Here is a 26621-nt window from a genome sequence, read left to right as displayed (position 1 = left end):
TAACTAATATATTTTTGCACATCCATGTAATTCAATTCACATAAGTGCATTTGATATTTAAACAATAGTACCGCCAACGGCACATAATACGCCCGTGAACAGCTCATGTTGGGTTATTTTCTGACACCATAATTTGTAGAACTTGGTTTCAGGTAGTATCAACAATAATAAGAGTGTGACATAATCTCTTTGCAGCATAAAATCAATTGTACAGTGTTTACCCGGAATCAAGACCCCTTAGGGTGGGAATCATGAAATTTACAATTTTCGGTCTTCTTTATCTACATATGTCTTGGGTCCTCGTAGGTGACCTTAAAACGGATGACCCGTGTCATAGTAGATGTGGCACACTAAAGATCATAAACAAATACGTGTACGTTGCAGACTGTAACTCAACTCCTGTGGTGGCTCAGTGGTATCTGAGATCATTCGCTTCGTAACCGGGAGGTCGTGAGTTCAAGCACGTGTCATGTCGTAAACATAGGTAGTGATTACTCCTTCGTTAAAATCACGGATCTTTTGGATATGACCTTTCAAATGGAGGTCCAATGTCGTGGCAAACGTCGGTACGTCGGTACGTTAAATAACCTATGTACAGCCGTAACGCTAAGCATACACTGTAGGTCTAAGTTTGGTTCTTCACCTACAAGTGGTGACGTTTCGATATGGGTGAAACATTCTCGATGAGATGTAATACAAACAACAAACAACGAAATAAAAAAGGTATTGCACGTCTCATCTTAATTCCCCTAAAGGTGTTGCACGTCCCATGTTAATTCCCCTAAAGGTGTTGCACGTCTCATGTTAATTCCCCTAAAGGTGTTGCGTGATATATCGATAAAATAAAGTTACTCAAATATATGATAAAATCAATAGGAACTTCTGTCTTCATTTAAACTTTTTGTATATATGTTTTAAAAAAATGTGTATTAACAAGTATTAGGGAATCAATTTGCGTTTAAATCAAGCAACAAGCGATTTATATGATTTCAGCGTTAAAATGGAAAATTGCTATGGTAAATCAATGTTTTCAGGTGCATGTACGTGGAATGTTTTTGAACTTTATTAATGTGTATCAAACTTCCCATATTTTGTTTTGTGGTCAGTTATGTACAGATGGTTATAGAAAATAATACGCACGAGTATATAAGAGCTTTTAGACTGTAGCATTAGAGATTATTAAATATTTGATACACTCGTAATCCTATACATTGTGTCTAATACTCGGAAAAATTAAAATGACAATTATAGTTTAAAAATTTGCTTGAGTTTGCCATTGTGTTCACTTAAGATTTGCCGGCACAGGGAAAATGTAATTCTCATCAATTAGTTTTTCATCTCTTCAACATCAAAAGTTTGTATGATTCCTAAACAGGTTTAAATTTCATGTTGTGGTAATATTACCTAATAGTTTATATCACCCTGGGCAACACCTGGTTTGTAATGTATATATCCCGGGCTCGATACCCGATTGTTACAAAAATTAACACGAACGTATCACATTAGGGCAGACCTTGAAACAAACAATTGGACATTTTACTCATTCACTAAATTGTTTTCTGTATGCGTTACTCTAGTTATTAAAATTGATAAAATTTTCTTTACCCTAGTCGTGAATTTGTTTTACCCTAATCATCGTCAAATTTTCTAACTTAAACATCGCTTTAACAGGTGCTGGTTATTCACATTTTATGGAATAGTTACCTTCTACTATTTAGATCATTACAACATTAACCGTCACTTTTGCAATATATACTTCATATCTTTGTATATTAGGTGCAAATTAGTAGAAGCGTACTTGGCTTTCGCCATCTTGAACTAGGGTAACGTACTTTACTCTAGTCCGTTTGTACACAGTGGTATTGATGTGTACGGGAATTGGGTCGGTACTATTTTCCCATCTAGCAGTCAATACCGCCGCCATATGTTTCTTTAACATATTTATATAATGTTTAGATTCTGTGATTTATATCTGCAGATAAAGATACCTATTGAGTGACCCCCCCCCCCCCATCCTTCCCCTCTTCCCTCCCCTCTATTTTCAATGTCAGCTTAGCAGTGTGAATGCATGTGTATTGAGTCCATGTATTTAAAAAAGAGCGTCCCCAACCGTTTAGGATTTGAAAGATTTGTGAACATAGCATGAGTCAGTGCTTGAAACTCGCTGTAAAGCTAGCTAGACATGCAGGACTCACTGTTTGTAAAGGTCCAAATGAATGCTTAGCACTGAAACCCGAAACAACGGCTTTGTGCTACATTATGTGTATACCAACAACTTTGTTCGCATGTGGCAAAAATTATGCGTCTTTAACGGCCGGACGCACGTTTTTTATTGTTGTTTTTGTTTTTGTTGTTGTTTTTTTTTTTCATTTTCACTAATTTGGTTGTGTTTACTTCGAATTCTTGCTTGTAAAGAAATTTTAAGAGTTGACTTCTATTCCAGTTGCCCCTTATTATTGTTTTTTACCAAATCTAATTTTAAAGCCCCCCCCCCCATCCCCCACACACACTTTCAAGTTTGAGCATCGTCGTTGTGATGACTACTGCAACGATGGTATACATATGGTCTTTAGGCTGAGCGTATGTAAGTATACACGAGGTCACTTGATTACACGTAGAACAGTTTAGTAGTTAAAAAAAAAAAGCATACCAAACTTTTGCTGTCGTGAGTGTGTCGCTCGTTTTACGGAGGAACACTACACCAAAGAAATATGATATGAATTAAAAGTGGAGGAGATGTGCAACAATATTTTGAAATTGATGGCTGATATTTAGTTTATTTGTCAAAATACTGTTTTTGAAGATATCAATCTGGGGCCAGTTTCACAAAACTATCTTACGACTAAGATTTAAATTTGTCATAAGATCCATCATAGCTTTTTCACAAAACCACCATATCTTAAAATAATCTTAAGATTATTAGAAATCGTAAGGCATCCATATACTTGTCTTCAGTCAACACAGAGCTATGTTTTACTAAGAGGTAGGTAGCTTATCCGGAGGGAACGTAGTTTCAGGGACAGAAATAATCTACTACACTATATGGAGAATGTGGAAATCAATGATAATCTCCGTATACCTCGACATGTGATCTTTGTGATGAACCCAGTATCCGTTTAGAATATTCAACAGACAACTTTTTCCTACTTTTTCTGCTCAGACAGGCTCACCTTTTCTTCATTTATTCCCCTACCGTACACATTGTTCAATTTACTGCATTGGCTTTAGAAGGAACTTCATAGCATTGGAACTGTAGTTTTGTTTTTAAAACAAATATCTTTTCTTTTCTCCACCTCGTCAACCGATACTGATATTTCAACAGCTGAAACGTTTGGACATCGTTTCATATTTTCGTTAGTTTTCGTATCATTTCATTTCATTCAGTTGTTGGCTTTCTCACATAGGACATCTTAAATTGCGCCCAATATACATGTATAGTGGAAAACGCGTACGTGTTTTGTTCGATTAACGTTCGTATTACATGTTCCTGTGTCTTTGGTTTACCCACGCACGCCCTCGTTTACGGAATATCTTTTTTTGCATTCAGTATATTTTTCTGTGAAGAAAACAATTGCGATGTTGCTAACTTCTAACTTGTCCTTTTTTCTTGATTAACAATGTACCGAGTATAACCAAACGTACTAAGATGCCAGTGGCGGATTTAAGGGGGGGGGGGCGCAGCCGCCCCCCCCCCCCCCTAACATTTTCAAATGTAAGGTAAATCGTGGTATCTTGCTTAGAAAAATGCACTAAACGATAAAAGAAGCAATCATTTCTTCTACTCCAGGAGAAATGAATGACAAAATCTTTTGATTTCTTGAATTACTTTATTGGGAGAACTTATTTTTTTCCAAAAACTCTTTAAAATTTGCGTCATTTGACTAATTTCACCTTATAAAAAATGATAGAAAATAGTACAGGAAACATATTTCAAGCCCTATAATTTTTTTAAAATCCAGGAGCTTCCGTGGGCATCGCCCCCTACAGGGCTTAGTCCTGGACTCACTGGGGGCCGCCTTGAGGCCCCCAAGCCCCCTGCCTCATAAAGTTGCGCCTCCCCCCCCCCCCCCCCCCCCCGTAACCGCTGGGTGTAGCTTAAGATTTCTTAAGTTAAGATACTTTTGTGAAAAGGCAGTGCAGTATTTTATGACTGGCATCAGTCAGATCTTAGAACATTCCTATAATCCATCTTATGACAAATCGTAATATAGTTTTGTGAAACCTGGCCCTGGTCTAGAAACCATGACATGCAGATCGACATTTGGCACGCTAACCCGCTGAACCAATTGAATAGATTAATTGTAAACTACAATACACTCACATTACTGATATTTATATTACCATTCATACTCAAAAAGGAAGTTAGCCATTATGATCGTGTGATACAGCTACTTCAGCTGAACACGCATCAAGCAGACATTAAAAACCCAAGGTGAAGGTTAAGCCGCAAGTAACGCCATATTAAGTCCAGAAGTGTGTGGCGTCTTTCTAATAATGGAGATTCAAATCATCTCAATTAACTTTATTGACAAGGTAGGGAACACAGTTATTGTATATGTAAAACATTACTGTTTAGAATCTGTAAAAACATGTACAGGGAATTTCATTGTAAATGAATTGTACTTCCTTATTCAGTGTGACGTATATAGGCGTAGTCAAAATGAGAGAGAGATTACTAGTATTTAAACTTGTACATTCGAAAGTAGATAGCTTCACTTAGTCGTCTGATAAAGAAAAAAACGTTTTTGGATGTTAGATTCTGAATTGCGATATTGATATTATGAGCTACCCAATCAAACTCCTTGACAACGATTTGCCTGAAGTTTTCTATAAAACAAGTTATTTAGTTTTACGAGCTTCATTTGTTTACTTGAATTAGCATTATATGGTGTGCAAACTCTCCAGTTGTTACATACATTTGTTCACACATATACTATATAGACTGCATGTTACCGTGACTCAATCTATCCTTACCATATCTTTGGTCTCTGGATAAAAAATAAATATGTTCATCCTCTCTCTTAATATGATATCGAACGTTTGAAAAATCTAAATGTTATGTGATACGGAGGGACAACTACGTATTTCAAACGGGAGACGTATGTGTGTGTGAGGGGGGGGGGGGGGGCAGCGGGAGGATGGTATAATGTGTCTAAACTTCTTGACAAGCCAAAATATATAAATATATATGAAAGAAACATGTTGAGAGGGGGTGTCATATGATACTACAGGGGTAAATATTCATAACTTCAAGCTTGCCCCCTCATTATGCATGCCTGTCATAAATATTGCTACTAATCAAAACAATCCTATAATTCTTAATTAGGACAGGGTGTCTATGTGTAGTTAATACCCTCTTAAATTGTTTACAAGATTTTTATGGAATAAAGAAAGTTTGATACTGACCCAGAGTAACCTCGACAATACTATATTCCGTCATGATTAAGAGTCTGCACAAGTGTCATGCAGTTTATTAGTTGTCATTCATATGAATGTTTCTGTGCCAGTATCAGCCAGACGCTGAACAACGTATCAGGCTAGTGTGCTGCCCTGGCTGTAATGTTTAACAGACGACACCAACAGTACTGTCAGATGTTCCATCAACACTAAACAACCTTAAATAGCTTTGGTATTTCACTATTTTGACAATATGCAGGATATTATACAATTATTGTTGTTTTTGAGGTCAATACGATGATTTAGACACCTGGGGAGTACAATATCCACCGAGCCTGAAGGGCGAGGTCAATATTGTACTTCGAAGGTGGCTGAATCATCGTATTGACCTCAAAAACAGCAATACTTGTTTTATTATATGATTAAATGGTTAAAAAAACTCCAAGATTGTTAATACGACGACCGGAAAACAAACCTACTGAAATCTTAGCCGAACCCAGTGAGAAACGCGGAATTTCATTGGACGGCAAAAATAAGTATAATCGATCGCGTCAAATTGGAAGTTCCCGACCTATTTTTGGTTCTATGTGGAAAAATAATTCCTTATGTTCACCTGGAAGGTCACGCGCAGGTAAACATAACGTAGTATGATTTCTACATTGTTGGATCTCAGCCAATGAGAGAGCTAGGAATTATTCAATAATATAATAAAACAAAATGTCAAATTCAATATTCGAAAAACAATACAGCTTCGGGGAGGGAGGGGGGGGACTTTTCTTCTTGTGGAGGGAGGGGAGTGGGGTTAGCTTGCATTTGATACCAAAATCATTTGATAACTTTTAAAGTGATGACTAACAGCGTGTGCTTTTCAAATAAAAAATTATCCGTGAGTTCATCTGCACTTAACACTCGGGACTACGTTTCTCTGGACAGCGCAATGCTACAACAGGAAGTATTCCACGGCACAAAAACACAAACTGAGTACCGCACTCACTAAAGTTGCTTACCCTTCCAACGCTTTGTTGACTTATCAACCATCTTCATCCATGAATGAGTTCCCATTCACCACGGTTCTACATACCGAGTCGCATTCCAACGTTCCCACGATAAAAACCATAAAAAACGTACTCATCCAAGGCACCTGAATCCACCTCTGGTGTGCCAGGGGTCCGTATTTGCCCAACTATCTATTTGTATTGCTTATAGGAGTTATGAGATTGATCACTGTTCGTTTTGTTCACCTTATCCAATGCCTTTAACACAATACAGCATGCATCGAGTCAACGCGTGCCTTTTCCCTCATATATAATTTCTGTTTTAACCATTGCACATTTAGTGTGGCGTCCAATAAATCTACTTCTGCTCAGTAACTGTACCTGACCCACACGCCCGCCACTTTGAATTTAGTTTTCTTGTTTTCATTGCTACCTACATGGATTCCTACGCGTCATTTCAAAAACATTAATGGAAGCTTTTTGATGAGAAAAAAACATTTGATTTAGTATAATTTAAAAACATAATTAAATGATAATAAATTGATATGATAATTCTTTTCTTGAGGGTGGTACCATAGGAAAAACTAGACGGAAAACTTTTTCATCAATGTGCTATCGCTACGTGCATTGGCGAAACGCTTTTCATCCAACATTCCCTCTGATACCAGAAAAGAATCATAAGTCTAGATTCGTTTCTTAATTCAAACATGATACTGACATTGGGTTATCGAACTGATACCGTAAACTATCAAACACATTCAAAAATCAAATTTGACTTCATCTTTAACTGTATGTTAATGGAAATCCAGATATATTGAATTTATACGGAAGCCCGTTAATACTAATCAGAGCTAACCTTAAAAAAACCGAAATCGTTAGATAAAAATGAAATCAATATAACAACTAAATATAAACTGGGGTGGATTTTAAATAGGTCAATATCATGGTACCTCTCCATTCCTGAGAAGTAATTGGCTTCAATCCCTCTGGGGCCTCGGCTCCGTTACTTTTAAGGAATACAGATATACTTGGACATTTTAAACATTATGCTGCCTGTACCACATACTTGTATATGTATATACAAAATAACAGCATGTACGTATTTAGAAAATAACAATATGCATGCATATAGATATTAACAAGATGCATGTGTATAGAAATTAATACCGAGCGAAGCTCGGAGGGGCCGAAGGCCCGCCCGCGAAGCAAGGCTCTAAAGGTAACACGTATGTAAAAGAAAAAAGTCAAAATCAGTAAAAGAAAGAGAGATAATCTCTATATACGTTCACTGAAATTTTCGTGATCCATATGGGCGCCCCATTTATTTTTTCATTACCTGCTTCAACAGTTATTCGTGTTTTATTTTGAATGCCAATGATAGAAGATTCTGACGTTCAATTCGTCATTTAAACACTCAGTTTGTTCAAAGTGAATAGTATTATTATCATTGTAACAGGTTTTAGCAAATAATTATATATAAAACCGTAATACGACTAAATAGATGAACGAGTTCATGAGTTTCTTTGAATAAGAATATACCTTTTTACCATTTGGAATTTATAATTTTGTTTAGTTTTATAACAGCCTTTTTCATTGCATACGGAATGTATTATTGTTGTTTATAATTGTTTGCTTTGAAAAAGACAAAAGAGTCGAGGCTAAATGTGACGTCACAATGCACAGTTTACGTCGCCTTGCGTTTTATTTCCCGCGTTCAATGAATAGGCGGATCCTGTAAAACTGTTGTCCCCATATAAACCCCTTTGATATTGAGATTTACTGGGTCTTTAGCGCAAGGAAAATTTCATTAAAAATATATATTTTCAAATGAATCATAATCTACCGTACTTAAAGGAATTATGATTACCACTTGGGACACTCCAATGACCATTACATGCTTTGCTCGGTCCAATGGTCACACCGTATACATATTAACAATCATGCATATAGAAATTAACAACATGTATGTATGTGAAATTAACGGCATGTTTGTATATAGAAATTAACAACATACACATCTATAAAAATTAACAGCATGTATGTATATATATAAATTAACAACATGTATGTATATAGAAATTAACAACATATTATCATATGCATATGCAAGGTGAAGATAACGAACAGTGATCAATCTCATAACTCCTATAAGCAATACAAAATAGATAGTTGGGCAAACAGGATGGAAAGAACGCGCATGCTTTATACCCCTCACCTCCTCTGGTGGCAAAACGTCATCAATGCACATTTACATGTTAATTTGCACATAATACAGTGTATGTGTATATTTACAACAGGGAGTGTGATGTAAAACGTATACGGTACCAATTTTGATGCAACAGATGCGCATTTCGACAAATAATGCATCTTCAGTGATGCCCAACCGAAATTGTTTAAATACGAGATAACAATAAACGTGTAGGCCCTAAAAGCTATTTTAGGGGAAAACAGAGTGCCAAAAAGTGGAGCCATATTCGCGTTACAAGGATAAGAGTTATGCACACGGGAGATAATCCTTCATTTTGAAATGCATTTCTAAATTTTATAACAGCAATTAAATATACATCCGTATTTTCAAGCTAGTAACGAAGTACTTAGTACTGGGTTGTAGAGACTCTTAGGATATCATAACAACGACACTTTCTGATATTATGAAGTCAGCAAGTTAAACCACAGGCACCCGAAGTGTGGAAAGCTTGTACATATTTTATGCATATACCCCCCCCCCCCCCCCCCCTTATAGAAAGAAATTACTTTTACACAAAACTAATAATGCATGTAAAATATGTCATTTCCCCACCGATCACCCTCATAAGTCGTTCTGAGGAGATAAAATGTGACGCGCGTCTTTCGGGTGAGACCGCAAAAACCGAAGTCCCGTGTCACATCAGGTGTGGCACGATAACGATCCCTCTCTGCTCAAATGTCATAAGCGCTGATCATATGCCTAAGTTTAGCAGCCCTTACAGGCAGTGGTGACGTCCCAATATGAGTGAAAATTTCTCGAGAGGGACGTTAAACAATATGCATGCACAATCCATCAATCTTAGGTTTGACGCGGCCATGGTACGAGCGTCATTCAAACTCATGACCTCGCGTTACCTGTCGACCGTTCTACCACTGAGCTAAACGCTTTGTACATTTGATTTACCTTTTAAAAATCATTTTATAGTGCTGAATTTCAAGATAAAATTGCTTTATCGCTTGTAAACAAATTCCTAAGATTTTAAAGCATATTTTCCCGATGGTTGTTATTTCACCTACATTATTCATTCTAGCTCTTAAGTTCCGTTTTCCGTTCCAACACCGAATCTGTAGGAAAATAGTACATATTCTGGTCGCGGTGTCTCAGTGGCAGACTGTTTGCTTTTTAACCGGGAGGTTATCAGTTAGAGCCCTACTCTTGCCATGGCCGCGTCAGACCTAAAACTTAAATATAGGTAGTGATTGCTACTTTGTAAAATCATCTGCTTTTGAAAGTGAGAATCAAGGGCCCTTTGAATAACGGCAGACATTCGCACGTTACAGAACATACAGCTACAGCCCCTGGGCTCTAGGCAGAGAGTGTTGTAAAACGCGGAACGGCAGACGAAACGGAACGGAATTGAAGAATTAGAATGATTAATGCAAATAATATAACGCCAAAAAAAAAAAAAAAAAAAAAAAAATCGGTGGAAAGTCATTCATTTTGATTGAAACAACAAACAATTTCGGAAATGTTTGCAAGCTATAAAACAGCTTTAGCTTAAAATTTTGCATCATAAATTGATTTAGCAAATTAAGTCAAACGTCTGTATAAAAATTTACAAAGCGTTTTACAAGAATTTTGAATTTTCGCCAATGACAGAGGTGTTAGCGAGCAGCGACACCTATGGGTATATAATGAAAAGAACACACGTGGTTTATATGCCAATCCGAGGGAAAACGTCATGAACGCTCACGTACATGTATTTGCACATAATACCGTAAATGTTTCTGTAAAGTGAGTGTGGTACGTATAAAACAACCGTAATTCAAGATCTTATTCCATACTCAAATATATTGTGTTTGATTTATTATTTTTACTTAGTGACCGCAGCACTGCAATACTAAAGGGTGGGGGGGGGGGGGGGGGGGCTTCTGGCACTTCATTTTAAAAGTAAATCCATGTATATCTTAACATTTAGATTAATAATGAGATGACTTTTAATTCCATTCAAGCATAAATTCTGAGTTAGCCTATTAGCAATTTTATATATTATGAAATAAAGATGTTGATTCCTCTTACTATGGGTTCAAATTTCACCCTAGTTTGCATTGATTCCGTTTCAATCTTTCTTTCCCACTGCATCTATTTACTTTCAACACCAATCCGCAGGATATCGGTAAAAGTACGAACTTCCACATAAATTCATCCCAAATGAGGCAAACTTGTTTTTTCATACTCTCTCTCTCTCTCTCTCTCTCTCTCTCTCTCTCTCTCTCTCTCTCTCTCTCTCTTACCAGGTGTAGAACTAAATTCAAACTCAGTTATCTTAAACATCTCTAGTTCGATTAAAAGCACATTCGGTTTAAAAAGACTATGTTTGGGGGAAAATGTTCAAAACAGATTTTTTGCAATGTTGTTTTTTGGTGGGGGAGTGCCTCTTATTCATTGGGTAGGCTCATACAATCTTTTCTTAAAGTCTTTTTCATTAGTATGAGGCATTATGAAATGGTGGATTCTACTGATGACTTCCTGTTCTCTCTGCTTCCCGAGTTCATAAAAAGCCTTTTGATTGTACAAAATGCTGATCTCCTCATAACATTATTGCACAGGATATTTTCAGTTTTTCGTTCCGTTCCGTTTTCTGTTCGGCGTTTTAGCTACACCCCATAGATACATCCATCAACCCATTCATCCATCCATGAACGCATGCATACTCTACATCGATACATATATATATACAAAAATGTACGTATTTATGTACACCCATCCATCTGTTCATCCATCCATATATTCATTCATCTATTTACAGTTACTGCATCAACTTATTATCTATGATTATAGCTATGAGTGGCATTGTTGAGTCCTGTCCTGGGAATTCTACAGGATTTACTGAAGCGTCCTCCAGACTGAACTGTGGTCGGGATCAGTATGGGAATGATCAGTACATCTGTGTCCCTAACGTCAATAAGACTGCCCTCGTGGAGTTTTGTTATAATGGAATTATGGGGATCAGACAAAGAGGTAATTTATCTATAAATATCTGTTTTAAACCCGAGACCTGAAAAGTATTCAGCGCTATAAGGAAATAAGGAAAGGATACAAGCGACACAAACAAATACACAGCCTATCATAGACATGGTATATCAGAGTTTGAGTTGTACAGCATGCAGTTGAGTCTTATGAATAGAAAACTTAATTTGTATGTTTTCCACCTGATGATTTGCAGGTGTCCACGTTTATTTTTAAAGTTATCAGAACGTCTTTAATTGAATTTGATTTTTATACATGTGCATACTGAGGATACAAACTACATTAAGGGGTTCATTTGTTGCGCTTAATGATACAAGTTATCGCATTAAAGGTCTACAGTATAAAGCGTTAATGATACAATATCCCCTAATGACACAATTGTATCAGCAAGTGTTCCCCTTACAGCGCTGATGCAACGCTTACTGATACATTCACAAATCTTCAGTCCAAACCTCTAATGGTACAACAAGTTGTATTATTAAGCGCCGCAATAGCAATGCTTAATGCTACAAATGTGCAGCGTTTGTTTGATTTCTATACACCCGCCATTAGAAGAGTATTATGTTATGGCGCTGTATGCGTATGTCCGGCAGGCTGGCTGACTGTCCGTCCGTCCGTCCCGAGTAATGTTTTCCGGACTTTTTCCGTAACGAATGCATGTACAACTTTGAAATTTGGTCACAATATCTCCCTCAGGAATTGTAAGAGTATGTTTGCATTTCAGCTGGTTTGGTCCATCCTTGACCTACTTTAGGGCTATAAATATGTCAAAGAGTTTTCCGGGCTTTTTCATTACATATACAGATATTTCCCTGAAATTTACACATAAGCTTCTTTTCAGAGGAATACAAGTTATGTTTGCATTCCGTTGGATTAGTTCATCCGTGACCTACTTTTTCAGCTAAAAATAGCCCAAACAGTTTTCCAGGCTATTTTCATTACGGATACAAATATTGCCCTGATATTTAGTCACAGGCTTCCTCTCTACGGAATACAAGTTCAGGTTGTATTTCAACTGCATTGGTCCATCCTTGACCTACTCTTTGGGGGAAAATAAGTAAAACAGTTTTCCGGGCTTTTTTTTTCCATTATGGATTCAGATATTGCCCTTATATTTAATCAAAGGCTTGCTCTCAGAGGAATACAAGTTCAGTTTGCATTTCAGCTGGATTAGTCCATCCTTGACCTACTTTTTGGGGAAAAAATAGATCGAACAGTTTTCCAAGGTTTTTTCCATGATTGATACAAATATTGCCCTGATATTTAGTTATAGGCTTCCTTTCGGAGGAATTCAAGTTCAGTTCTGATTTCAGCTGGATTGTTCCATTCTTGACCTACTTTTTGGGGAAAAAAATAGGTCAAACAGTTTTCGGGCATTTTTCCATTATGGATACAGATATTGCCCTGATATTTAGTCAATGTATTCCGCTATTCCTCTCATTGGAATACAAGTTCAGTTAACATTTCAGCTGGATTGGTCCATCCTTGACCTAGTTTTGGGGTTTTTTCTCATTCTGGATACAGATATTGTCCTGATTTTTAGTCACAGGCTTCCTCACGGAGGAATACAACTTCATCTAACATTTCAACATTAAAACATGCTCCCGGAGACTCTACAAATGTGTTTGTCTGGTCCAAGAAGCCTGAAAAAGGTCCCTGCTGTGTGAACATAGTGTTTTATTGTGTTATCGGGGGACAAAAAGTAGGTAGATAAAGAAGAGGAGCCCCGCTGACATTATCGGAAAAGGAATTTGTCCTACGAATTTTTTATTTGGGCGGATCTTTCTTCTTTTCTTTTACTTTTCGTTTTTTTTCTTGCGCGATTTTTGGCGCTAACAATTCTGTTATTATCATCAGAGTCGCTGACTACGGGGTTATTCTGTAGTTCTTGCACGTATTCCAACCTTCGACAGAAGCTATTTTCATTAGTTTATTTCTTTTTCTGATCGTTTCTTTTGTCTCTGCAATAACGTCACTGCAATAGTCGCACTTGTCATGTTCTATGGCCCATACAATTTGATCAACTTCGCTGAAAATTTCAGAATTGAAAATAAATTGCTTTCTGTTGAACTCTGACTTCCATTTATATGGACTCTCCTCTCTTAATCTTTTAACCTTTGAAGAAAGCGAACCATTAGAGTATTGAAATTCATTCAAATGTTGAAAGAACCTGATTCACAAACCCCATATTATGGCTCTTAAAATATATAAAAATGAAAGTAAGTGTTGAATAGGAGTATTGGTGCTATAAATATGTACCAGAATCAGGGGCTTAAAAAAACATGTTAGATTTTAAAAATAGGAGCACAACTAAAGCTGTATACATACTAGAACCGGATATGGTACCGTATTTTTGCCATTTTCCACCAAAAACTGGTTATTTTGTAAAGGTTTTGTTATACTGGTTTCATCTCGCCTAAACTATTTAAAGTATTTTTATAATATATACCTTTTCAATTGACCATAAATGCAAAAATAGTTTAGGGCGAGCTAGGAGCACTATTTTTTATTTTTCAAAAAACGATATTCCGGATTGCTGAAAAATATCACGTTTATAATGCGCTGGTGGTGGTAAACTTGAATTTTACAGATAATATGGCTGATTTAAGTATCTTATGGAGAAAGAAACTACGTTTTTTATTTCGTGTCGTGTATATAGGTCATTTTAGTTCGGTATTTATTTTTAAAGCAAGGGAAATTCCCTCACCTAATAATAGTTTTCGGTTGCGGCTTGTTTTGCCCTTTTTACTAGGTTATAGATGTTCATTTTCAATACCTAGTTGTTTTCATCTTTTAAAATCGTTCACAAAGCATCTTCATTGCATCGTTGCTAAAAAACTGTGTACAATTTTGGTAGTTTTACATTATTATCATAAATATTATCATTGAACGAAACGAGTTACCGAAACTGTTAGGCCTAGTGACTGAAATGTACATGGCGTCTTCTGTCACTTTGGGATATATCGGAAAATATCCAGGCTTCACGCAAGTATTCTTGTATGGTACTGATATCATATCGACTAATGTTTGCTTTATTTATTTTACAAAATTGTTACTACGCAGCTTTAGACTGTCAACATTCGAAAGAACGGTTTTATTTAACCTAACTTTACGTACATTGGTAGTGAGTTCTTCTTTGATTTACAGTACATCAAAGTTTCGGACTGAATATTAGCATGACCTGGTCAGGCAAAAGGGAATTCAAAATAACAGAGATTTAAACTACAATATAATTTACCATAACATGCAGCATTGCGCCAGTTAAATCCGACACAGTAAATTATGTAAGCAATTCATAGATAGCAATCCACATGTTATCGATGAGACATGACGTCATCTGTTGTAAGACATTCATGACGCATTTTATGGTTCGATAGGCGGATCAAGTAACCCCCATATGAAAATACTCGATTTACCGGTGGGTTTTTTTAAATTTCACAAATGCTATCGTCTTACATGTCATGAGTTATTTTTTTATTTTTATGTAACTTTATTTGTAAACAATTTGAAGACTGCGTTTTGTGGTGTTTTTTTGTTTTTGTTTTTTGTTTTTTTTAGGGGGGGGGGGGGTAAGAGAATACATTATTTATTGTGCATGTTTAATTTCGTTGATTTTCTATTTCATAGGCCTAGTTCGAAGGCCTACCAACGCATCAGTGTTCCATTGTCCAATGTAAAATTAGAAAAGGAAAAGTAGTGTCGTCTTGGTTGTCAAGGAGGTGTGTCCCCATACCAAGTTACATTTATCCAATATAAACAATTTTTTTTTCAGCGTGCTCAACAAGTCAAATTGCGTGATACAAGTAAAATTGAATTATGACAGACGAGCTGAATGCTATATTATATATGTTTTGCCAATTAATAAACTGGACATGTGTTTTGCCAATAAATATATCTCAATTTAATAATCCAGCCTACAATAGCAACAGGAAATTGTGCTTAAATTGTCCAATCTTCAAAACCTTAAATTCTGTATATGTGTGTGGTGGCGGTGGTGGATGGTGGTCTTCATCCACTCAAAATGTCCCAATCACCCTCCCGAATTCAATTTCTTTACAGCGAATTACAAAAGACCGGCTGAGTTTTCAATTGCCTGCTGGATTGATCAACAGACTTTACAATTTGGTCAACCAAGAATCACATTTGGTCTGAATTTAGGTCACAAAGTTACCCAAGCGTAGATTGCTTTTACAGGTAAATCTGAGTTGATTTCAGTGTCTTTTTTTAAAAGTGAACATCAATTAAATCAAATTGAATATATTTCTCTCTCAGATATACATTTGATTACTTTAACATGTTTAATTAAAGGTACACACACACACACACACACACACACACACACACACACACACACACACACACACACTCTCTCTCTCTCTCTAATTTGAAACATTATTTCAAGTGTTTTTAAATCAATAAATTTGGAACAAAATCAAATTTGATTATATTTTTCTTTCAAAAATACTTTTGATTATTTTAAGTAAAGAAAAGGGTGTATCCTCTCTCTCTCTCTCTCTCTCTCAAATACAATTTTTTATTGATTAAATTAAACTTTACTAAACTCTTATCAATTTCACTTTAAAAAAAAAAATTCATTAGACATCTCACAAAATGTCCACATCTACCATTCGTATGTTTGTCAATCTATATTTGAGGTCATTCCATTCATATCACACAAAGAAAACTTCCAGAAAACTCTTCTATTGTTACTGTTTCTGACCAATATTTTCTATTCTATTTATAGTTTTTAGGGTTGGTTAGTGCACATCTACCTTTGGGGATTTTACAACACCTATTCAGCTTATAACCATGAAAAAAATAAGATGGAGAGATATTTTAACAAAGAAATTATTATGTTTCCTCATGCTGCACAAACTCACCGCAGCTCCGTTTTTGCTGAGTTTAGATCAATAACATCAACACCACTGTAGAGATGAAATATGTCATTTATTCAAATGACGCAAATAAGGAAAAATATATACATAATATAATAAGGGGGTCAGACCAAAAACTATTCACACAATACATAATGAGATATCAATCTGCTGATCCCCTAAATTTACGGAAGAACAATATATGCAAAAATTATAAAATTGATTAGGTCTACAGCAAAAAGATGGCACATCAAAAATACAAAGGCCACCAAATGTGAGCGGCCAAACAGAATTTGGAACACCTATTCAGCTGATAACCATGAAAAAAATAAGATGGAGAGATATTTTAACAAAGAAATTATTAGCTTATACAAATAGAGAAATTCTTTTTCCTGAAATAATCAGTAAATCTGAAGTATTAAATTATCTTATTTATGGGGTTGTCACTCACACTGAGAAAAAAAAAAGTTGTCAATTCTTTGTCATACCTGAGTAACTTTGTGACCTAAATTCAGACCAAATGTGATACTTTGCTGACCAAATTGTAAAGTCTGTTGATCAATCCAGCAGGCAATTGAAAATGTAATTCGCTGTAAGTGTGCAGTGGACAGATCGCCACATGGACCCATGCAAGTCTGCTGTAAGGATGTTTTGAAATCTCGGTGTCAAATGGAACTAGTTTACACAAAAAAATTACAGACGAAATCATTTGACGATTTGCATTTTAGTTGCGTCTATTCATACACGCTATACAACTTTACTGAATCTATAACTTCGAGATCTGTAATTGTATACAGGTACGGGAAGTTTAATCAAATCTTAAAATGAACAATATTTTTTCTTATTATTAACCATTCCACTTCATTCTGATATATTTAATTTCCCTTTTTCCCGTGTTAAATTATTCGGCTGGCGCGAGTTAGGACTGCCCCCCCCCCCCCCTCTTTTTTAAACCGATGTTACGTGCCTAGCTATCAAACGTTTCTTCATTTTTAAAGTCAAATGATCCTGAAAGTCTCTTATTTGGTGAACTCGTGCTGTGAAACAATCTGCCGACTAACACGTACAGAATTTGGGCGTTTCAGGGAAGTCTGCATACGGATATGTATCAATATTTTGATATATCTATATACAAGAAATAATCCCGATTTATAAACATGTTGAGGTTTCTATTTAGAGATAATTAAAATCCATTTAGCGACACTGCCCACTCTATTTATGGGGGTTTTAAAAACAATTTATCTGCTTCAAACTTATAAACGTGAAAAATTAATACATAACGAACGTCATAAGTGATGAATTGTTTCGAATAGCAAACTCCAACATGTAAACAATTTAAGTAAGTTATCAAATCAGTATGATAATTCTTTAAAGATAGACAGTGAAGGTACATTTTTTTAAAATTACTATTCTAAATTTACAATAATATATATCATTAAATGTATGAATATATACAAGTCGCCGTTTTATAGGTTTTAATTTTCACCTACTAATATTTCACTTAGTATTTATTATCTTTTTAGGTAAAGGTCTACCTCGCTCAGAAAATTAAGACTTCAGAGGTGCCGACAATTTTAAAGGTCCACCGTGTTTTATTTTCAAAATTTTAGTTTACGAGGTGGATGTTCAAAAAATCCATTTTTCTAATTATTTACTATAATTACTCAAGTTTAACCAAAATTATACAGTGGTCTCTCTTTTTTTATCGTCAATTAATATCAATTTTAATGGAAATTGATACGAATAGATATATGCAACTTGAAAATATAAACTCGTCTTTGAGATAGACGGTAAAACAATTCTTTTTGCTGTGGTCTTTTCACTGAAAGGAATTTTAATTTTTGATCACGATTTTACAATTATGTCCAATATAGCGGGGAAAATTTTAACAATTGTGATTTACTACCAGAATAAGCCCAAAAAATATATATTAACCAATGCTTCCTTTTTTTGTGTATTACACTGTGATTCTCATAACGTCAACACCATGAAAGAAAAACAACACAAAGTTTAAACGACTGTAAAACGAAAACTAGAAAAGATATAGTTATAAAATAAATTGTTCTATAACCTATAAATCCTAGAGCATCAGCTGTGAAAGTCTCATTTATTTGGCGAAAGGGCCAATTTTATCTATTTTGTATTGCTTGGTAGAGTTATGAGATTGATCACTGTTCGTTATCTTCACCTTTCGTTTAAAAAATGTCAGTCACTTGGAGCTATTATGGACTTCATATTATGAATTGGGGTAAGAAATTCATTTTAAAATGATATTTTATGCTGCTCATTCTATTTGATAGCTTGTTGCAATGCCCAAACCCTCTGTGTAGTCGTATAGTGTCAGGGCCCAGCTGAAAGTCAACCAAAAAATAATCGGCATTTTTCCGAGTTCATTTCTGCATATCTTGGGAAGTATACGGAATTTCGGGATGAACTTTCGTAGTAATAACCTTGAGATTTAGCAGCCTGTCAAACGTTTAAAAGTTAAACTTATTTGCGTGGGTGACCTAGTGGTTTATGTGCTCGGTAACCATGTACTTGAAGCATACATTCCGAGTTCATATCCTATATTTTCCCAATCTATTTTGTTTTTGCTTTTCAGTTAATGGGTCGTTTTCTAGGGGTGGGGTTATAAATGTGATACATCTATTTTAACAAGTATTAGTCATTGTTATCGTAACTTCCAATATTTGCAAGTTACGACTTAAAGAAAAGGAATTTATTCTGAGATCGCTGAAGTTCGGTTTGTTTACACTTAACCTGTTCATGTGTGCACATATTTTTAAACCGTAATGTGGCTAACGAAAAGCTAACAATTGCTACCAGAAACGGGACACAAATGCATAACATGTAATAAATAAAACTAAGTCAAGGGAGGAAATTAATTGTTATACAGTTTGATTTCTCAAACGTAAATATAAAACCGCATGTTGCAACTGTCGTATGATATTTAGGCAAAACTAAACACTCGTATTATCATCCAAAGGCGAATGATCTGATGAAATATATTAAAGGTACGGTAGCCATGTCAGAAAAAGACAATGAGCTAAGTAATACCATATTTAAAAGGGTTGTGTGATATATGAATGCACCTATATAAAATAGTGTACTGTTCATCATTCCACATAGGAGCATGTTTAATTGATTAAAAAACGACTCATATTACATGTATATAAATGCCAGTAATGTCAAACTGCGGCAGTTATTTATCTTGGTGAATGAAACATTAAAAACGTTGGCCTTATATAAAAAAATAACACGCCAGTCTATAATTGGAACCGGTGTTTTCCCTTTAGATTTCTGAGTCGGCCGTTTTTATGTATACATTTAGAAATTCATTTCAAAATTAAGGAGTATCTCCCTCATGCATAGCTCTTATCCTTGGACGAATTTGGCTCCACTTTTTTGGCACACTGTTTTTGGCTATACTTAGCTCTAAAACTTCATTGTTATTTCGGATTTCAAACATTTCGGTTGAGCATCACTGAAGAGACATTATTTGTCGAAATGCGCATCTGGTGCACCAAAATTGGTACCGTATAAGTTTTACATTATGACCCCTGGGTCGAGGCCTCTGCTGGTGGACTGTTAGTCCCCGAGGGTCTCTACAGCCCAGTAGCTAAGTACTTCGTTACTAGCTTGAAAATACGGATGTATATTTAATTCCTGTTATAAAATTTAGAAATTCATTTCAAAATTAAGGATTATCTCCCTCATGCATAGCTCTTATCTTTGGACGAATTTGGCTCCAGTTTTTTGGCACGCTGTTTTTGGCTATATTTAGCTCTAAAACTTCATTGTTATTTCGGATTTCAAACATTTCGGTTGAGCATCACTGAAGAGACATTATTTGTCAAAATGCGCATCTGGTGCATCAAAATTGGTACCGTATAAGTTTTACATTATGACCCCTGGGTCGAGGCCTCTGCTGGTGGACTGTTAGTCCCCGAGGGTCTCTACAGCCCAGTAGCTAAGTACTTCGTTACTAGCTTGAAAATACGGATGTATATTTAATTCCTGTTATAAAATTTAGAAATTCATTTCAATATTAAGGATTATCTCCCTCATGCATAGCTCTTATCTTTGGACGAATTTGGCTCCACTTTTTTGGCACGCTGTTTTGGCTATATTTAGCTCGAAAACTTCATTGTTATTTCGGATTTCAAACATTTCGGTTGAGCATCACTGAAGAGACATTATTTGTCGAAATGCGCATCTGGTGCATCAAAATTGGTACCGTATAAGTTTTACATAAGCAAGTGCTAAGTTGGTTATTTTAACAAGCAAAGGTTGATCTAAAAGTTGCTCACCTTTTTGATATAGGAGTATTATTATAGTGGAACTATGAAATTAATGAATTAGTGAATATTGTTTAACTTTTGAATTTTCAACATAGGTCGTAAATATCCGTTTGGATCTCACATTATCCAAAATTCTTCTAAAGTAATTAAATGATCAAGCATAAAGTAGACGTTCCGGAGGGGAGTATATTCTATAACATCGGAGACTTCATCCCATGCCCCCACCAGGACTTAGTCATGGACACACTGAAGGCATAACGGCAGACTCTCCAGACCCATTGCCTCTGAGAATTGGTACACGCCACCCGGTCCCCCAGTCCTGATTTTGCGCCATGATAGAACATCATATCCCTTTAATTACATTGTGATCATATAGATTGGTTATATTGTGACTCTTCAAATTAATGTTGTCCATCAGATATCAGAATAATGATTATAACATGTTGAAATATGAAAATATTTGTTGTTAACATAACTTCTTGCACTGGCCGTGCTTGTATTTCAATAAACACGTGTAAATTATAGCGAAGAGGACTATTCTGGATACTAAAGTAAAGGGGGTTATTATAGAGGGTGAACACTGACTATATAGTGATGCAAGGTGAAGACAACGAACAGTGATCATTCTCATACTTCCCCCTTCTGATACTTCCCCCAGAAGCCTGGCTATGTAGTGAGAATTCAGAGGGGGAAGTCTCACTATATAGCCATTCTTCCTGGGATAGTCTCACTATATAGCCATTCTTCCAGGGAAAGTCTCACTATATAGCCATTCTTCCTGGGGAAGTCTCACTATATAGCCATTCTTCCTGGGGAAGTCTCACTTTATAGCCATTCTTCCTGGGGAAGTCTCACTATATAGCCATTCTTCCCGGGGAAGTTTCACTATATAGCTATTCTTCTGGGGGAAGTATCATTGTATAACACCGGTACGACGTCCAGCCAAAACAATTCAATGTAAAACTTATACGGTACCAATTTTGATACACCAGATGCGCATTTCGACAAATAATGTCTCTTCAGTGATGCTCAACCGAAATGTTTGAAATCCGAAATAACTATGAAGTTTTAGATCTAAATATAGCCAAAAATCAATCAAATAGTTTTTTGATAATTAAATCATAAGTTCATAATTAAGTGTTCTTTCGTCTCTTAATTCTTGATAATTGCATTCTATATTTAAGAAATTCTTATCTTAACGTCAATAGAGGATTTTCGATTCTCCCATGTCCGTGTTTATTCTGCATTTAGTGACTAGTGCGTCTTATTTTTAGTCATAGCCATTTTCGGTTGATCGTCATTAACAGAAATGCAGATGAAGCAGCAAAGTTATGTTAAACAAAAGGATTGGCTAAGTTATACTGTATGATGCCGGTTATTATCATACCTCCGTTTGAATTTCTGATTTACATTTACTCATTAGGTAATTGTTTGGAAGTCAGCGAAGGAGAACTTTTAAAAAGAAATTGTACAGGGTTTGTTGAAGGCTGTCCAGAGACGTATTTCAGGATCAATACAATGTACAAATGTAAGAAAATATGTGTAATTCAACACGATCTTCATATATTCACAATTAACACCGCGATAAGATATCAAGAAGTATTTTAGAATATTTACACCATTCCAATTTATTTAGATCCCGCCTGCCTGAGAATCAACACAGACTACAAATGCTATATTGCTGACCCGTCTTGTCCAAATAAGTAAGTTATGAACATGGATTGATAGCGTGATACATTGATATATTTGGTTTATACTTAATGTCTATTACATATTATGATAGAACATGGGAGTTCACTACAGAGGACACCTGGGGAAGCTCTACGACAAGCTTCGGGACGATCTTCTCTAACACAACAGAGACATACGACTCTACAACGCTACCTACAAACGCCGTACCTGTTGAGGCGATTGTTGGAGTACTGCTAGCTGTTGTGTTCATCATTGGAATTGTAATAGGATTCGTTGTCTGGAAAAGGAGAAAGAAGCGGAAGAGAACAGGTACAATCATTGTCATGCTATCTACAAATATGCTTTAAAAAAAACAACATGAGTTTGTATGTTATGTGTAACAACTTTCATCCGCAATGGTTTCTATTTTATCTTCTTTTGAAATAAAGCTCATTTGTCAATGACTCAATATTGCATAAACATGTGTCTCTTCTTATAGGCAATACAGAGGAGGCGGGGGTGGAGTTGTTAGGTAATTGATCTTTTCAGTATTCCTCATTTAGAAATATGAATATAAAGATTTATATAAGAAGATGGAATGTCAAACAGTCATAATAATTTCAAATTCTGACAATTTGGCAGTTTCAATGAAACATCCAGAAATCTGTGTCGTGTCCAAAACTGATCACAATATGATATCAATTAGATGTTTTTCATTCGTTCCGTATAAGTACATCCCGAATACGTTTATAGTGTCTTGGTCATTGTTTTCCTCGACAATGAAAAAAAAATAAATAAGCAAAACAAATAAGTACCTTAACAAGCCACATCCGATAAAAGCACGATAAAAATCCAACGAGGAAGGTAATGTCCTGATCACCGATAATGGTGCGTTTTCTGGGTGTTAACAAAGAAAAGATGAACATAAAATATAGAGTAAATGTATCATAATGGACCCGTCATGACAGTTTCCTTTTAAAATCATCTTTCTGGTAAACCAACACCCTGAAATATAACATTTAACATTAAACATAGAACAAGGAAATATTATATTGTTAAATTAGTATCACAAGTTGTTCCAGACAAAAATGGGACAAAACAACGTTTCATTGATTTATCTATTGAAAGTTATATATGCCGTATTATTTGGACATTTTGATAGACTCTTATGAATAAAGAATATCTTTATCAAACTGTAAAAGTTAAGCATTTTATGCAAATTATAGGAAGATAAAAGTAATCGAACTCACTTTCTATTTATAATTCATTGTCCAAATAGGGTAATGAACAGTCGTTTCGACACAAGACGTGGTAGAGAAAACAATTTTAGCAATGCCGTGTGAGGGAGAGTCAAATTTCATATTTATCATGAACTATTTTAATACTACGCATATGGGCATATAGTAAAACAGATATAATGTTTCTAAGTACTTTTCCCTCACATTTGCAAACAGCCTTGATAAATATCAATCATTCATATATGTGCTGTAGAAAAATCAACGTATTCTCTCTACATTGATTATATCAGTCCATGCTTAATAACAATTGATAATATGTGAAATTGCGGAATAATCTCATTTCACATACATGTAGCTTATTATACAAATTTCTTGTTTGGTTTCCAACATGGAACAGATTCATTAAGAAAGTATCAATCTAATTAGATTGAGAAGGCACATTCTTAAAAACCTTGATCTCTAATAAAAATATTTTTATTTTGTAGCTGAGACAGAAAATACGCAGCCAATAGGCAATTCATTTTTCCATTATGAAATCATAAAGTTCTGAACAATGTATTCTATACTTGCGGGTATGGATGTTTTGTGGAAAATACGTTTGGAAACAGAAAATTCTACAAATCCGTAACTAAATTTGGAAATATTAAAATTAAAAACATTGTTTATAAAATATCAATCAGACATTTGTCGTCCATATCGAAAGACAATCATGATACAATGTACACAAGTAGCTACAGTGAGATACGAGGAATGGTATTATCCCTACGATGTAGAATGTAGCCTTGTCCCTTGGGACTCAGTGTCGTTGTGATGTCGTAAAGATAGCATGGTGATTTTTCTCCGGAAGTTATATTTTAGGTTGCGAAGCCTAAACTACATAAAGCACAAAAAAATGAAATCGTAAAATAATGTAACTCGATCTATGTATCACAATACACTTCAACAATTATTTACTTGTAGCAATGAGGACTTCAAACCAAATAAGGGAAACTAAGATTTTCACTGACATCCTCCTAATAGCATTTTTTTCATCATTAGCTTCATAATGCAATATGCAATAACAAAATTATTTGATAATTCAACAAAATATAGCTTTTTCACAGATTATGCAGACAGTGCACATCATTATACAAAGTAAATTAATGTCATCATTACTGAATCATTTTATGTAGACTGAGTTGTATGCAATCCCCACATAATTGAATTCAGAGGCAAGGCTATAAAACCAAACTACGCTGTAAGCGTTCGCATAACTCACTTTGTTTTTATGAAATGAAGGATGTGTCAAAAACCTTCCAAAACATTGAGGAGGTGTTTATCAAAGGCTCCTGATCAACAAAGGCTGGATGTGTCTTGAGCTTTCCTCTGGTATTTTTATTGACAATTGAAAAACTATTTTTCCTTGTAGAGAGACGTCATTCAAGACCGTCTGATGACGACATTGGAGAAAGACAAAATCTTGCAAACTTACAAAATGAAAGTGGATCGCTCGTCAACAATGCTGCAGGTGTTTCTGAATTTACACTTACAGATGAGGGTAAGTATTGAATATTTTTGTTATAGCTTTTTCTATAAGCAACTTAATTTCGATCATAGATAACACACTTTGCACAAAGGATTCCTGACTAGAAAAAAACGTCCTTGCAATCTCAACAGTATCTGATGGCACACCACTTACAATACATGCTAAGACTGAGACGGAAACTGACACACTGGTGTATGACGTTATCCCTGTGTCCGAGTGGGAGGAAGGTAAGATTCTGATTTATTTGACAGCAAACTGTACCTACCATGTCAGTTTCTCCATAAATACGTGCTATTAGATTAGCATAATTTTTTTTGGAAATCAATCTATTTCCCTCCCATTATCATTTTTGTCGTTTTTATGCCCCGTCATGGATATGACCGGAATATTGAGTGTAAGTCATGCCCTTCTTCCATCTTTCCATTCCTCCGTCCTCCCGTCTGTCCTTCCGTGTCACGTTGTGTTTAGCTCGTTTCAAAGAAACTATTCAAAATATCTTTATCATGTCTTATCTGCTGATGCATATTGGAGGCATCTATTCAACTGTATCGATATTTGTTTTACCTTAACAATTTCTTTGACCTCACTTTCCCTTATTTGGTGTTTAGCTCAGTTTCATATCAAATATTAATACTATTTTAAGTGTATATTGACCGGGATCAATTTGTGTAATTCACATGTTTATTTGCTCATTTGCAAACTATCCATTAGTAAACGAATGTTTGTATATTTTGGTCTATTACGTCATTTTGTTTAAACGTGGTTTATTACGTCACTTGTGTTGATCATGATGATAAATGACATGTTTACTTAAAACGTGGTGTGCTAAATCATTAGACATTTCAATGATTATCCAGTAACAATAACTGAGCTACGGAATACAAGAAGGTTTGCTCATATATGGGTTTTTCTACTTCCAAACTGCGGAATATAAATATTTTTTTCTGAAAACTATTTCGCTGATACATATTAGTAGTAGCTGTTCAACTGTAGCATTACGTGTTGACATCGATCTTCGCTGTGATATTCACCTCAATATTCCCTATTTGATGGTTACCTCCATCTTCACAAGTCAAGGGTTATTGATTCGTTACCTCGCACTAACCCTTGACATCAGTCGCTATTTAAAAGTTGGGCTCGAGAAGAAGCATATGATTGGTTTGCAGCCTGAAGCTGCAAACCAATCAGACAACGGCTTTTATATCGGTCGAAAACAAAACTAAACAGTAAACACGCATGGCGAAGGCATTATGGTGTAAAATTTGTGGCCAATTAGTACAAGACAGATACCGTCGATTGATTTTCGGGAGTTCGTTTTGCTTGAAGAAACAATTAGACGAGGATTTGGGGTATGATCCGAATGAAAATGATGGATTGTCGAAGTACGTTTGTCGACTATGTT

At 35.5% G+C, this 26621-nt stretch overlaps 1 protein-coding gene across 5 annotated transcripts in view; it reads left to right on the top strand.

The window, feature by feature from the left end:
• LOC125676214 (uncharacterized) overlaps nt 1-26621 on the top strand; it is a 499894-nt gene that overhangs the window by 359071 nt on the left and 114202 nt on the right. For 2 of the 5 annotated variants that reach the window (XM_056159047.1, XM_056159043.1), the window contains 3 exons: nt 22956-22988; nt 25103-25231; nt 25351-25446. In XM_056159047.1, the coding sequence (XP_056015022.1) occupies nt 22956-22988; nt 25103-25231; nt 25351-25446 (258 nt within the window). Of the gene's footprint in view, nt 1-4413; nt 4534-11421; nt 11602-22208; nt 22314-22421; nt 22489-22568; nt 22787-22955; nt 22989-25102; nt 25232-25350; nt 25447-26621 lie in introns of those variants that run through there. The other 3 variants (XM_056159045.1, XM_056159046.1, XM_056159044.1) reach the window with 3 other exon arrangements.

Source organism: Ostrea edulis, chromosome 3, assembly GCF_947568905.1.
Source record: "Ostrea edulis chromosome 3, xbOstEdul1.1, whole genome shotgun sequence".
NCBI classification, from domain to species: Eukaryota; Metazoa; Mollusca; class Bivalvia; order Ostreida; family Ostreidae; genus Ostrea; species Ostrea edulis.
The sequence above is the reverse complement of the archived record's forward strand: the minus strand, read 5'-3'. Positions and strand labels throughout refer to the sequence as shown.